At 47.4% G+C, this 13,042-nt stretch overlaps 1 protein-coding gene across 1 annotated transcript in view; it reads right to left on the bottom strand.

Moving 5' to 3' along the window:
- The window catches only part of LOC309844097 (contactin-associated protein-like 4), a 127,104-nt gene that overhangs the window by 96,524 nt on the left and 17,538 nt on the right, over positions 1-13,042 (bottom strand). Inside the window, exon 2 of the mRNA XM_082690279.1 lies at positions 6,683-6,793. Within this exon, the coding sequence (XP_082546405.1) occupies positions 6,683-6,793 (111 nt within the window). The remainder of the gene's footprint in view (positions 1-6,682; positions 6,794-13,042) is intronic.

Raw genomic sequence — 13,042 nt, 5'->3', positions numbered from 1 at the left:
CCTGTTGAGCAGAGAGCCAGATGCGGGGCTGGTTCCCAGGACCTGAGATCATGAACTGAGCTTAAGGCAGAGGCTTAACCCCCTGAGCCACCCAGTCGCCCCATAGATTACTTCCATTTCTAAATGAATTTTAGGATTAACTTTTCCACTTGTGAGGAAGGGATGCCTGGGATTTTGGAAGGGATTGAACCAAAAGGAGACTCATTTGAAGAAAGAGCACCATTTAAAAAAAAATATTATACCTTTTGATACATGGACAGGAGCTGTCTTTCCACTTATTTAGGTCTTCTATGCTTTGTATTTTTTATATAAATATAAATCACATACTCTTTTGGTAAATTTATTGCAAGGGTTTTAATATTTCCTGATGCTGTCATAAATTGAATTGATTTCTGGATTCCATTTTTGTATATTAATTTCTAAAGTATAGAAATGCAATTGGTTTTTGGATATTGATTTTTAGATATTGGTCTTGTGTTTTACGAACATGCTAAACCCATTTTATAATATTCATGTGTATGTGTGTGTGTGTGTATTCTGAAAGATTTTCTGTATACAAGTTCATGCCACCTACAAATAGAGATAATTCTACTTCTTATTGATACACTTTTATTCTCTTTTCTTGTCTACTTTTCCTAGCTAGAACTTCCCGTTCAATGTTAAATACAATTAGCAAAAGCAAACATCTTGTTTTGTGTCCAATCTCAGGGGGAAGCATTTCGTCTTTTACTGTCAAGTATGATGAAGTATGATGTGAACTATTGGCTTTTGTAGATGCCTTTTAAAGGCTGGTGAAGTTTCCTTATATTTCTAGTTCGTGGGATTTTTAAAAAATGCTTTTTTTTGCATCTATTGTGATTATCGTGTATCTGTTCCTTTATGCTATTTATATGGTATCACATTGATTGATTTTTGGATATCAAACCAACCTTGAATTTCTGGGATAAATCCTACTTGATCACAGTGTATATTTCTTTCTACATGTTGCTGGATTTATTTGCTAGTTAATTTTTAAGTTTTTTGAAAATTTTTTGTCCACTTTCTTAAAAGATGTTAGATTGTAGTTTTCAAGGGGACATTGAACTCAAAATGATTTAAGTTTCCCCTTTTCTATTTTGTGGGAGAGTTTGTGACAGCTGGATGCTAATTTGCCCTTAAATGTGTGGTAGGATTTACACATGAACAACTGGGTTCTAAGCTCTGCTTTGTGGGAAGTTTATAATTATGATTCCAACTCTTTACTTGTATTAGGTATATTCAAATTTTCCATTTTTTCTTGAGTCACATATAAGACTGTCAATTTAATTAAAATTTTCAACAATCCAACTTTTGACCATGTTGCTCTTCCCTATTGTTTTATTTTCATATGAATTTCCATTTATTTCCAGTTATTTGCTGAAATTATCCATATTTTAATATCTTGAATATATTAATTATATTTGTTTTATAGACTATAGTCTTATAACTATTGTTATTACTGGAGCTCCATTTTTATTTCTTTGGTTTTCAGTCAAATCTTATTATGTGCCTTTTTTTTTCTATTTCTAAACTAGATAGTTTTATTTTTAAAAATACTGTGAGGTTCTGGATGATTTATTTTCTTCTGGAGTTAATTCACTCTTGCTTCTCAAGGTGTGACAGCTCAGTCCAATGAGGAGTTGGGATTTTTTTCACAATGAAAAAAAGACTGTGGTGTGTTCAAGGGTCCATCCCCCTTTTTGGTCTCTGAGTTCTACTTCGGGCTGTAGCCCGACAAGGCCGGGAGGTCCTCCTCAGCCCTTCAGCCTGTCTCTGTGGCTCTCACATTGGAAAAAGCCATCAGCACAGTGGCCCCAGAGACAGGCTCGGCTCCCTGGTTTTCCCTCTCCTGATCCCGGCCCTTTGGCTTGGAAACTTCCCCAGTGTCTTCAAACACTTCAAAAAGCATTCTGTCCAGGCTTTCTGGTAATGTTTAGTGCAGAAATGTCTGAAGTGACCTTGGCAGTGTTTGTGGAAGCTGACAGTTTGGGCTAGAAATGGCAAGTGTTTCACAGATGCTGGCCACTGTTCCAGGGCTTGCTGGGATCTGCTCGTGTAGCGTCCCTCAGGCTGGCCCTCCACACGGCAGCAGCATCATTAGCAGTATTGTCAACTTCAGCTTCTGTGGCACCACACGTAACCAGGGCACAAAGCCAGATGCCTCTCTGTGGAAGCAGCTGAGTGAACTGGGGACCGTGGTCAAGTGGAGAATGTACCCCATATAGGATTTCCCCCAGCCCTGACCACATGACACCTGAGGACCACGGGGCTACCGTGTTCCAGATTTGTCTCACATACGGTGACATCTGGGGACTTGAAACCCGTCGGCATGTCCGTGCTGTCCTGTCCATGGTCAGCACTCCTGGCTGTGGTTCCTACCTGGGTATCAGGTCCAGCCTCTGATGGGCACAGACCTGTTGCAACTTTCTCAGGGACTTGCTTCTGTGGCAAGATCAATCTTAACTGAACGGAAGCATCTCCTTGCTTCTTTCATGAGCATTTTTACAGACCTTTTTAAAAAAAAAAAAAATTCCCCTTTAAATTTAGTTCACTTATTTGAAATTGCTGTTCTGTTTGCATATATTGTCAAGGGAGCATCGAATCAGACCTGATGGGGACGGACTGCAGAGGGGCTATGATGAATGGTCTAAGACATCTTGCACACGTACTGGGATGTTCCTGCGAGGCTCGGGCTCAGGGCTGGGATGGGAGGCCACTGCCCCACAGCCCGTCGGCACAGCCAAGGCTAGCCGCCTCTGGCACAGCCATAACAGACCTCCTGCCGCTGACCCCCAGGTGAGGCCTCCAGGCCAGAGCTGGCTGGGGACTTGCCCTGGCATCACCTCAGTCATAGTGTTGGAGATGCTCGCTGCTGCCTGTGTCCTGGGCAGAGGGGCATTTTTCTCCACATCCATCTCCCCCTGGAGAGCCTTCAGCTGGTTCCCTCAGCTGGTTGGGACCTGGACAGATGCCCCATTCAGTAGGTAAGAGATTTGGAGGAAGCCTCTTGCTTGTGCTAGAGGGTGCCATGCAAATCCCTTCTGAAAAGAGAGGTTTCTGCCATTGCCTCTTTCATTCGTGCACCCAAGGGCCTGGCTGGATCGCTGTGTGAGCAAGCCTCTGTGGATGCTGCGTGGATGCCTCCCCACCAGCCTGAGATTACTTCACATCTCCGTAGCACTGATGGTAAAGGACCAAGAGGCTTCGCTTTTAGAAGCATCACAGTTCATGCTACACCGCAGGGAAAATGTGAATGAAGGAGGAGAGACTCAGAGTGGTTGGCACAATGCAGGTGCCTCCCAGGAGCTCTGTTACAGCCAACCGATATCTGCTGGAAATTTCTGGATTATTATTTCTGAGGCATGGTGAACCAAATTCCCTAGACTGAGGGAAAGAGAGCAGAGTGACCTGCACAGGGAGACATGGCTTGTCCCACACACCTGCCCCAGGGAGCCTGGGCTCCTCCCCCAGGAGAAGGGGTGCCACTGTCCCAGGGCCTTGACCTCAGTGCCCTCATGCAGGATGTCCCACATCGCCTCCCCCAACCACGCCCCTGGACACAGAACAAAAAAGCAGTGAGGGGTCTAGTCAGAAACGCCTGTCTGCCTGCTCCCAGAGCCACAGTGGGAAGATCTCGTGTTTATGGGCTTCTGACTCTTGGGAATTTATTTGTGGCATATTCCTTCCTGCTCATTTATTCCTGTTCTGATTGCCTGCATAGCCAGCCTTCGCAGTCTGATCCAAATCAAATGAGAAATGTTGAAACAATAGAAGCACCACGGAGCCATCAATAACTCACTCAGTTTGCAATTTCCTCTGTGAATGCTGCAGGCCATCCGTGGGGAGAAAAAAATAAAACCCAATCAAAAACAATGAATAGCAAGTAAAAGATAATTAAGGTGGGCTGTTTTGAACTTAATTAACATGCAAATAAAATTCATTAAAGTTGATATCTTGCTTCATTATGAGCTGTAGGAAAAGAGCGGATTAAAATGATTTTCACTCACGGAAAATCCTGAGGCTCATGTGCTTGGGTGAGAAATGGGATTTTAACCAACAAACGGAGAGTACGCTCACTTGTCATTTACTAAACACACGCACAGACCGAAGATAGACTCAGTGATTTATGTATGGTGTCCTGACTCTGAAAACTTTGAAAGAAACTGATTAAAATATAGACTTCTCTGTTTTATTTTCAAAAGAAAAACTTCCTGCTTCTCTTAAACTGGGAACGATGACTAGGATTCAAATGAGAATGAGCAGCGGATTTTCCCAAAACATCTCTTCTTTTATTGCATTTTATTGGCATGTAGATGCCTCCCTTCCTTTTTTACTGTGACAGTTTTGGGTGAGTCTAGCTCATCCCGTGAAGAGCCAGGGAGGAATCTAATTCTTTGTTTTCGAGATAATGATAATCTGCGTGCAGAGACGGTTGACATTCGGACGTAATGGAGCTCAAATACCAGAAGAAAAGAAAAGGCTGCCTGATTAAGCAGGCACAGACCACTCATTCGAGGCCCGTCAGGAGGAAGGATGCTGATTCTGGGGGGTGGCCGTGACCCTGTGTTTCGGAGGCTGGGGGCTCGGGCACTGGGGGGCACCACACAGCCTGGGCTCTGAGGGCCCTAAGGGAGCCGATGTTCGAGGGCCCAGGAAGGAAGGCCAGTCCTGGGGTCCATGCATGTCAAACACAAGGGCAAACAGGCCCTGGGAGGGGTCACCAGAAGATGGCTGAGGGGAGCTGGGTTTCCTGGCCATTTGTGTCTGGGGAGCAGGCCCACTGTGTTCCACTTCTGGCCACACTTACTGGTACAATCAGGAGCCAGCTCTGGACACTGTAACTATGGAGAAGATAGGGCTGTCATCGGTAAAACCCAAAAGTGAACCCAATAAATCTGAATATTCATGAACCGGTAGCACCCTGTCTAGCAAGCAGAGGGGATACCCAAGGAGCTGCACAAAACAGACATTCTATAGGAAGGAAGGGAGGCAGGGAGATTACCAGCAAAAGGAAAGGATCATTCCTTTGGGCTTGCCTCCCTTTGAGGGAGGGGCAGGGGGGGTCTGAGCCTTAGGACAGCATCTGGAGGAGGCTGAACCTGCGGTCACGAGGATACTCAGCCCTGGTTTGGTGGCTTGACCTAAACCACACCTTTTCGGGCCTGAGGTTTTCTTTCGAACACATCTGAACTTGTTTTCCAGAGAGAGGCTGGAGAGGCCTGCCTTTCGGAAACCCAAACCACCCCCTCACCTAATTCTGCCCCTTCAATAGCAAATAAAATGGAATGTAAAAATCATCTGTGTCGACATGTCTACACATCTATTTTGTGATAAGCGCTTTAATGGGAGTATCTGTCTGTCCATCTGTCTCTAATGAAAATCTCAAATACCTATGAAATCCTATTTTATGTTGTGAGTGTTGACTGTAATAAATGCGATCGGATACGGAGCCTCTGTGCTCAGGACAAGGAGAAGCTGAAGAGAAGAATAGAGGGAGTGATTTAGAAGGTGCGGTGAGGGTCAGGCTCTCCTTTCTGCAGGGGTTTTCGGGGTGACTGTGGCTGGACCTACTTCCCCGGAATTTGCACACAGGCCTCCCGTCTTCCCGCTTCGTGGCAAGGATCGCGGCGATGTTCTCCATGACTGTAAGCTTTTCCAGAGCAGCTGAAGACAGCTTGGTTACCTGCTAACACTATGCGACACCCTAGCATCAAAAGTGTAAACAGTGATCCTGACCAGCTGCGAAGGTAGCATTGCATTCCCATTCCTCCTTGAGAGACGTGGAGGGAAGAGATGGAGTGATGGTCTTTATTTCTACTTGGCAAGTATCTGAGGCTGCCTTTCTGGCCTCAGGTGTAAGAAGAATGGCAGTCTACTTTTCAGCCCCTGGCACCGGTGGCTTCCTATGGCAGGAGGGAGCTAAGGCTGCTGATCAGCTGAATTAAGAGGTCAGTGCAATCCCAGGGAGTTGGGCGGGAAGAGGGAGGCAGCGGGGTCGAAACCAGGGAGACCCCGCAGCGTTGGAGATGGGAGAGCTGGCTCCAGATGCCGTCGCCGGGGAAAGGCTCCCAGCTCAAGGCTCCAGGCGCCTCCAAGAAGGAACCGGTCTCACCAGCACTTTGATTTCAGCCCCTGAGACCCGTCCCAGATCTTTGACCTTCCAAACCTTAACAGAATACATTTATGTGGTTTTATACCCCTAAATCTTTATGGAATCTGTCACAGCAGCAATAGGAACCTAATACACCCTCCAAGGTCTCTTTCCCAGCTGAAGATGAGTAATTAAACGACCAGGGTTAATAGACTCCTAGAAGTGAATATTTGTGATAGAAAAAATATTTTCTTAGCTAAACAGTTGATATATTTAAAGGTATGTACGTATTTTTGTGACTGGAATGTTGGCCTGATCGTGCACGACACTCACACAGCTCACCGCCGTTTCCGGCACTCCGTGGCCCCGATGTGCATGTGGAGAGAGACCCGAATTGCGTTCTTTATGTGCACGGTCTCACATGGGAACATGCCCACATGCCTACCACTTGCTTACAATATTCTTCCTGTGCCACAGATAATCCACTTACAGTATTTTATCAAAAAAATATGCAGAAATTGTTGAAAGTCCGTGAGTCTTCGTGGATCAATGGGAGGCAGCCTGCCAACTTACCATCTCTGCGATTCAGTCTCGCAAACCCAGGGCCGTGGCTGCTGGACAGCTCGGAGGAACTGCTGAAGGAGGAGGCCGGCAGCGCGGACGCCAGAGGCTGGTCGCAGCCATCTGTCGGGGAAAACACGCAGGTCAGCACACTCTGCAAACCCGAGAGCAAACAGGAGTCCAAACTGAAGGTGAGTGGCTCCCATGGAGCGCACTCGATGGGAAGACCTGGGGAGCACAGGGTGTCAGAGGCCAAACTAACCACACGGGCAAGTCCCTAGAAGCAGCAAGACCACAAGAGGGCTGGGCGTAGGAGCCGCATGCCTGTAGTCGTCACAGTTCTATGCACCAAAATGGTGAAGCTACTTTAAAAACGTCATTTACAGTGACAACAAAACTATAAAAGAATCTTTCTCAAAAGACAGTTAAGGTTTAGTTGAGAAAATGGTCCAATTTTGTTGATGGATCTTGCACAAGGTAGGCATGGGAGAGAAGAGAGGCCGTATCCACACACAGCATAATCACCCTCTGGAGGCATCCAGTCAGCCAGCAGCTGGGCTGACCGTGGCCCTGTGGGTCTGCCTGACGGAGCAGGCCATGGAGCTGGGTGTATACGGCCACACTCCATCGTCACATGGAAGTTGTGCCCAGGATCTGGGCTCTCGCAGCCCTGAAGTGACCTGTGAGTTCCACAGAGGAGCAGCGAGTGCCTGAGTCCCCGTGCCCACCCCACCCCACTCCTTCTCTCCCAGCCTGTGGCTTCGCCAGGACTCCTGTGACCCGCAGACAGAGGAGAGGAAGTCCGGGGTGCAGGGTATGGACGGCTTCCAGGACACCCAGGCCATATCTAGAAGTGGGCCCCCGTGGCACCCGGCTCCTCTCTAGGCTGTCCCTGTGGTATGGTGGGGACAGAAAATCCCCCAGTGGGCAGGACTTGGAGAAGTGGCTGAGTTCCCCGTCCATCAGCAGAGTCCAGTGCTGAGGCTCTGTGTGACCCCATTCTCTCGGCCATTAGACTAGTATCTGACTCTTGAAAACTGTCCTTACAGTAAATCCTCTCACAGACATTTTTGTACAGTTTCTGCTCATTTTTTTGAGGCCCACCTGCTACCCAGAGGTGGGTTCTGCATTTTGAAAGATGCCTTTTCTCACTCTGTTGGTTCACAAAAGCAGATGTCACTAATCCCCACATCAGAGGGGTGGTCATGGCCATTTGTTGAAGGGACGGGTGAGGTTCAATTCCTGAATCTTCCAGAGTAAGGAGACAAACAAGCAGCTTTCAGAATGTGAAATGGAGTTGGAAGTACACCCTTCGTCCCATCACCAAAGTGTCCGCTCCTGGGGTGTGAGAACTGTGATGGCTTCAATTCTGTACCTTCTGCAGAGACCAGTAGACGCACTGGTAGACGCACTGACATAAGTGTGATCAGGAGAGACTAGACGCTCATTCATTACAGAGTAGAAATGGCCCCACCATGGACCTGCCTGCCTGGGCAGTTAGAAGGGCCTTCTAAAGTGTTCTGATGGGGAAAGCGAGACAGAGAAAGCACCTGAGGTCCCTCCTCTTTCCCACACTCAGCTCCACTGTCATCTGTGAAGGGTGACAGTTGTAGGCTGATGACGAAGTCCTCTCACGCAGACCACAGGCAGCGCCTCCTCTTTCTTGGACACAAGTTTCTGTTCAGAATCAGTCATGCTATAGGTAAGCATGTGCTATCCTGTGATTTTCGCGGAGCCTGCTTGCCCAGTGGCCTTAGAGCACACAGATCAACAGTGGAAACCACATGGAAATTTTAAAATTCCTCCATACAAATGGATGGAGTAGATGAATCTGGGGTATGATGTTGAGCAAAATCAGCCAGTGACACTGGTGGGCTTCGTGGCTGGCTGCAGCATGTTGCATGGGAAGGCTGTGGCTCAGCAGGCTCCGAGGCTGACCACAGCATGTTGTGTGGGAAAGCTGTGGCTTAGTGGGCTCCTTGGCTGGCCATGGCAAAGAGTGCATGTTGCGTGGGGAACAGCAAGAAACAAAGAGGGACCACGTGTGGCTTGCATGGACTCTTGTGAGGGAGACCATTACTCCAAAGGGTTCCCAGCTCCTACTGTTAATAACCAGATGTCAGGGGCAGATGTGTGAAGACGTCTGAAATAGACATTTTAGAGAAAAATGGTGATGGGATTGAAAATGTCCACCAGAACATAGCCAGGCAGCACACACATTTGCTGAATAAATGGAGAACGGGTTGCTTATCTTACAGCAAATCAGTAAGGAGGGTTGCTTAAGTCTGGCTCACATCAGCATGATAGATGGTGGGCCTGAGCCCGGTTACATTTGGGAAACACGGCCTCGGCCCCAAGACGGCCGCTGCCAACCCCATGTGGGCAGTAAGGGTGGGACAGCTGACCTGCTGGCTCCTGCGAGCATGACCATGGTGCCTTAGTCGCAGAGACGAAATCCGTAAACTCCCACAAATCTATCTGGGTCCTTCTGAGCATAACATGCAAGCATGTATTCAGACTGGAAGTGACAGTGAGTGTCGAGGGCTGAGGTCACTTGTCAGTGAGCATGGCCTCCCAGTGACGGGTCCAGGGTTTGTGCTGTCCGAAGCTCTGTGACACAGTGTTTCCTCTGGTCTCTGGCAGCCACCGTGTGGGCTCACTTACGAGAAGGAAGTCAATTGATTCACAGCCTTGCTGGGAAGCAGAGAGGTCCTGACCTTGCCCCTTGTTCTTCACAACCACACACATCCGGGGGCACCTTCTGGAGCTTACTGCTGTGTTCGGCCTCTCACCTGGAGGAAGCAGGTGCCCACACCTGCACGGTACAGAGTGGGAAGGGTGTTGGGGGGATGCTGGCCCTGTTCCTCACTCGCTCCTCTCTGTGTGCTAAGGAGGGGCCTCCGTGATGTCCACAGGGACAGAGTCACAGGCCCCAGGACGTCTGAGGGCTATGCACACCTCGGCGGTCAGGGAGAAGAACGTGTGCAGGCAGCATCTCTGTGTGCAGGTCCCACCAGGACCAGCCTCCTGAGCCTCGAGGCAAGAGCCCTGGCTTGATTCCCACCCTGCTTGGGGCTGGGAGGATGTGTGTGCAGCCATGGCACATACAGCTTCTTCTTTGCAGTCCCCTAGTGCACATACACCGAGGACACTCTGTTTCCCGGGCTTCCCTCCGGCAGAACACCCGCAGCTCTGGGAAAGCAGCTCTTTGCCCCGGTGGGACCTCCTCTCCTGCAAGCCATCAGGGGCAGGGAAGTGTGGGGGGGGACACCCCACATGGACAGTTTTCGGAGACTGTTTTCTGCTTATAGGAAGGAAGGCAGTACCTGTTCACAGCTCTAGAAAGTATTCCAGAAGTGGCATTTTATAGGAGAAATTCACAAATCAAGTGAAAATCAAGTAATTTTCCAAATTTGCACAACTTCATGCAGTAAAAACATTAGAAATAGAAACAGCTAGACCAGCGGTTTTTGAACAGAAAGGGGATTTGAATTTTTCTCAAAGTAAGGCTGGGTCTGGAGGCATGCTGGCCATGGGGCCAGACCCCTGAGGACTCAGGGCTCCTTGCAGACCAGGCCGGCCACCCAGCCTCGATCAGCATGTGTCACTGCTAAGAGGGTGGTTGTGGCCACAACAGGTGTGAGGTGGAATGACGGCTGCAGGGCTGGCTGGACACAGACCATGAGTCAGAGGAGGAGCTGCTACAGGCAGCTGAGACTGTGAGAGGAGGGAGGAATGCAGAGGAGGGAGAGCCTCAGGCGGGGCAGGACTGCGTCAGCTGATTCAGAGAACAGGGTCCTGCCAGCAGATACCCACGCTGCCCATGTGCTCACCCCACAAACACACACACCATGCACCTGTGTGCTCACAGTCACACCTGCTTACACCACAAATACACACACTACACATACACTCACTGTGACACCTGCTTACATAATTAAACATGCAAATATTAGGCAAACACCAAAGTAGCTTCTACAACATAATCATTTCACTTAATTATTAAAGTTATTCAAAACTATGCACCATTCCCATTAGAAATACAGAAAATTAAATCACTTAAAAGGGGTGTGTGTTTGGAGAGCCCAGCGATATTAGATCAGTTTGAATAAACAGTATTACTTCTTGTTAAATGAACACGTTACACTAACAATTACATGTTTCACGTTGTTTTCATGAGAGAATGGATACAGGTGAGAATTTCCCCAAAGATGCCACTGGTGGCAGTTTCCTACTAGACCTCCCATGACAGTGAGATGCTGACTGTTTTACTCAGAAACCAAGAGGCCTCAGGGTGTGTAGATCCCTACAGCACTTTCCTTTAGGAATCTGAACTTACATCCATAGATTGTAGGAATTATTTGGGCCACCAAGATTAAATTCTTCTAAACACTCAGATCTCTCTCAGAAGATACAGCTACTGTATGCTTCTTGAGACACTAAAAAATTAGGAAAAACAAATTCACAATGATAAAGTGTAATGTTTTATTCTATTTAAAGGACGATGCAAAATACCTGACAATTTGAGACTGTCACACAATTTTAATGATAAGAATTATTGCTAACACCATGTAAGGCTATTAGCAACCTCCGGAAATCACTTTCATTTGGGAGATGAGTCCATTGTGCTCTGAAGTATTGGAGAATGTGGAAATCGCTGCGTGGCTGTGAGTTGCGGTGGGCCGTGTTGCGAGTGCGAAAGAGAAAGCACCTGTCCTCACCCTCTCTCCTCACTGGTTCCTCACACACGCATGTTTTCTCTTAGCTAGAATCACTTTTGTACCAAGAAATAATGTATTCACTTGATAGGATGAGCTCTTTTGTTGCTGAACATGAAGGCATCTTCACTAAGACATGGCGACAATAATCTCAAGGGCACAGTGGTCCCTCCACAGGGTAGACATTCCAGGAACCAGCCTGGGAGTATCCTGCAGCACAGACCCCAGCAGCAAATACACACTTTGAGCTCTGGGGAGAAAAGCCCCACGTGTTGATATTCAGTGATCTCACCCAGAAACTCACAAAATATAAAAACAGTGTTTTAACATCAGTACTTTAAATAACAATGGAGAAAAGCTATTTTATTTGTATCATGAGCAGTAAAAACATCATACAATGAAATGGATTTTCTTTCCAAAGAGAAATAATCCATCTCTGATTTCAACTGCAACATTAAAACACCCCAAGTTGTGCATTCTACTATGAGCACACTGCGAGACAATGTTTGTACCTCAATTTAAAAATGCTTTCTTGTTTGAACTGCTAGCCATCATCTGAGCTTTGTGTGAGCAGTTATCTTTTTGCTGGTGCTGGTTCTTGTACCGAAGCTGGAGGTGGCTGAAGGCCGGAGGGCTGTGGCAGTTTCCTAAAACATGACGACTACCAAGTTTTCCACATCGACTGACGAATGATTTCCCGGCAGTAGGCTGGGCGGTTTGATGGCCTTTCACCCACAGGAGAACCTCTTTCAAAATTGGATTCCATCCTCTCAGACGTGGTGCCGCTGGGTCAACTATGTTTATGTGATGCTCTAAATCCTTGTCCCCACAACAACCTCCACAGCATCTTCACTGGGAATGCTTCCATCGCAAGAAACCACTTTTTTTGCTTGCCCACATGAAGCAACCCTTCTCTGTTCAAGTCTGGAGTGCATGCCACATGTACAACCGCCAGATTGTGGTTCAGTTCCGTCTTCAGGCTCCACTTCCGGTTCTAGGTTCTTCTGTTTCTACCACACCTGCAGGTGCTTCTTCACCTTCCTGAAGGTTTAACCGTCCATTTGTAAAAAAACATACATATACACAACGTGCAACGACCTGAGGAATGCCTGTCCCTGCCGGTGATTTGCTCGACATCTGACGTCCTTGGCTCCATTTTTCAAGCCACACATTGTCTGCCTCTTAGGGTTCTGGTGCCATTTAGCTGAGGTGGCAGACAATGCTCACCTTTTCTCCAGCCCATGGCCATGACCCTGGAAAGCAGAAGCCCCCACCCACTGTGTTCTGAGAATTGCTGGCACTAAGATGTGATCCATGCTGCCCCCTTTCTCTCTAGGACACATACCCTCCAAAGTCCTTCTTGGTGACTGACAGCTGAATGCTCATCCCCACTGATCAGTCACAGCCACCCATGCATCAACCACCTCATCTTGGAGGAAAGCCACACATACTAATCTTTTTGAAGAAAGTCTGTCTAGTCTTAGTCAAAATTTATTTTCTTATTGGGCATTACAAAAAGTTACTTTTAATATTAAATATGGATCTAAACATAAGATCTCATTTTCCTATGTATTTTTTCTGCAAAATTGCCTCTAATTTCTCAATTTCCCTTTTTCTTTTCTTTCCCAAGACTGAATGCTAGTTTTTTTGTTTG

Source organism: Mustela nivalis (genome assembly GCF_964662115.1).
Source record: "Mustela nivalis genome assembly, chromosome: 11".
Classification (NCBI taxonomy): Eukaryota; Metazoa; Chordata; class Mammalia; order Carnivora; family Mustelidae; genus Mustela; species Mustela nivalis.
The sequence above is the reverse complement of the archived record's forward strand: the minus strand, read 5'-3'. Positions and strand labels throughout refer to the sequence as shown.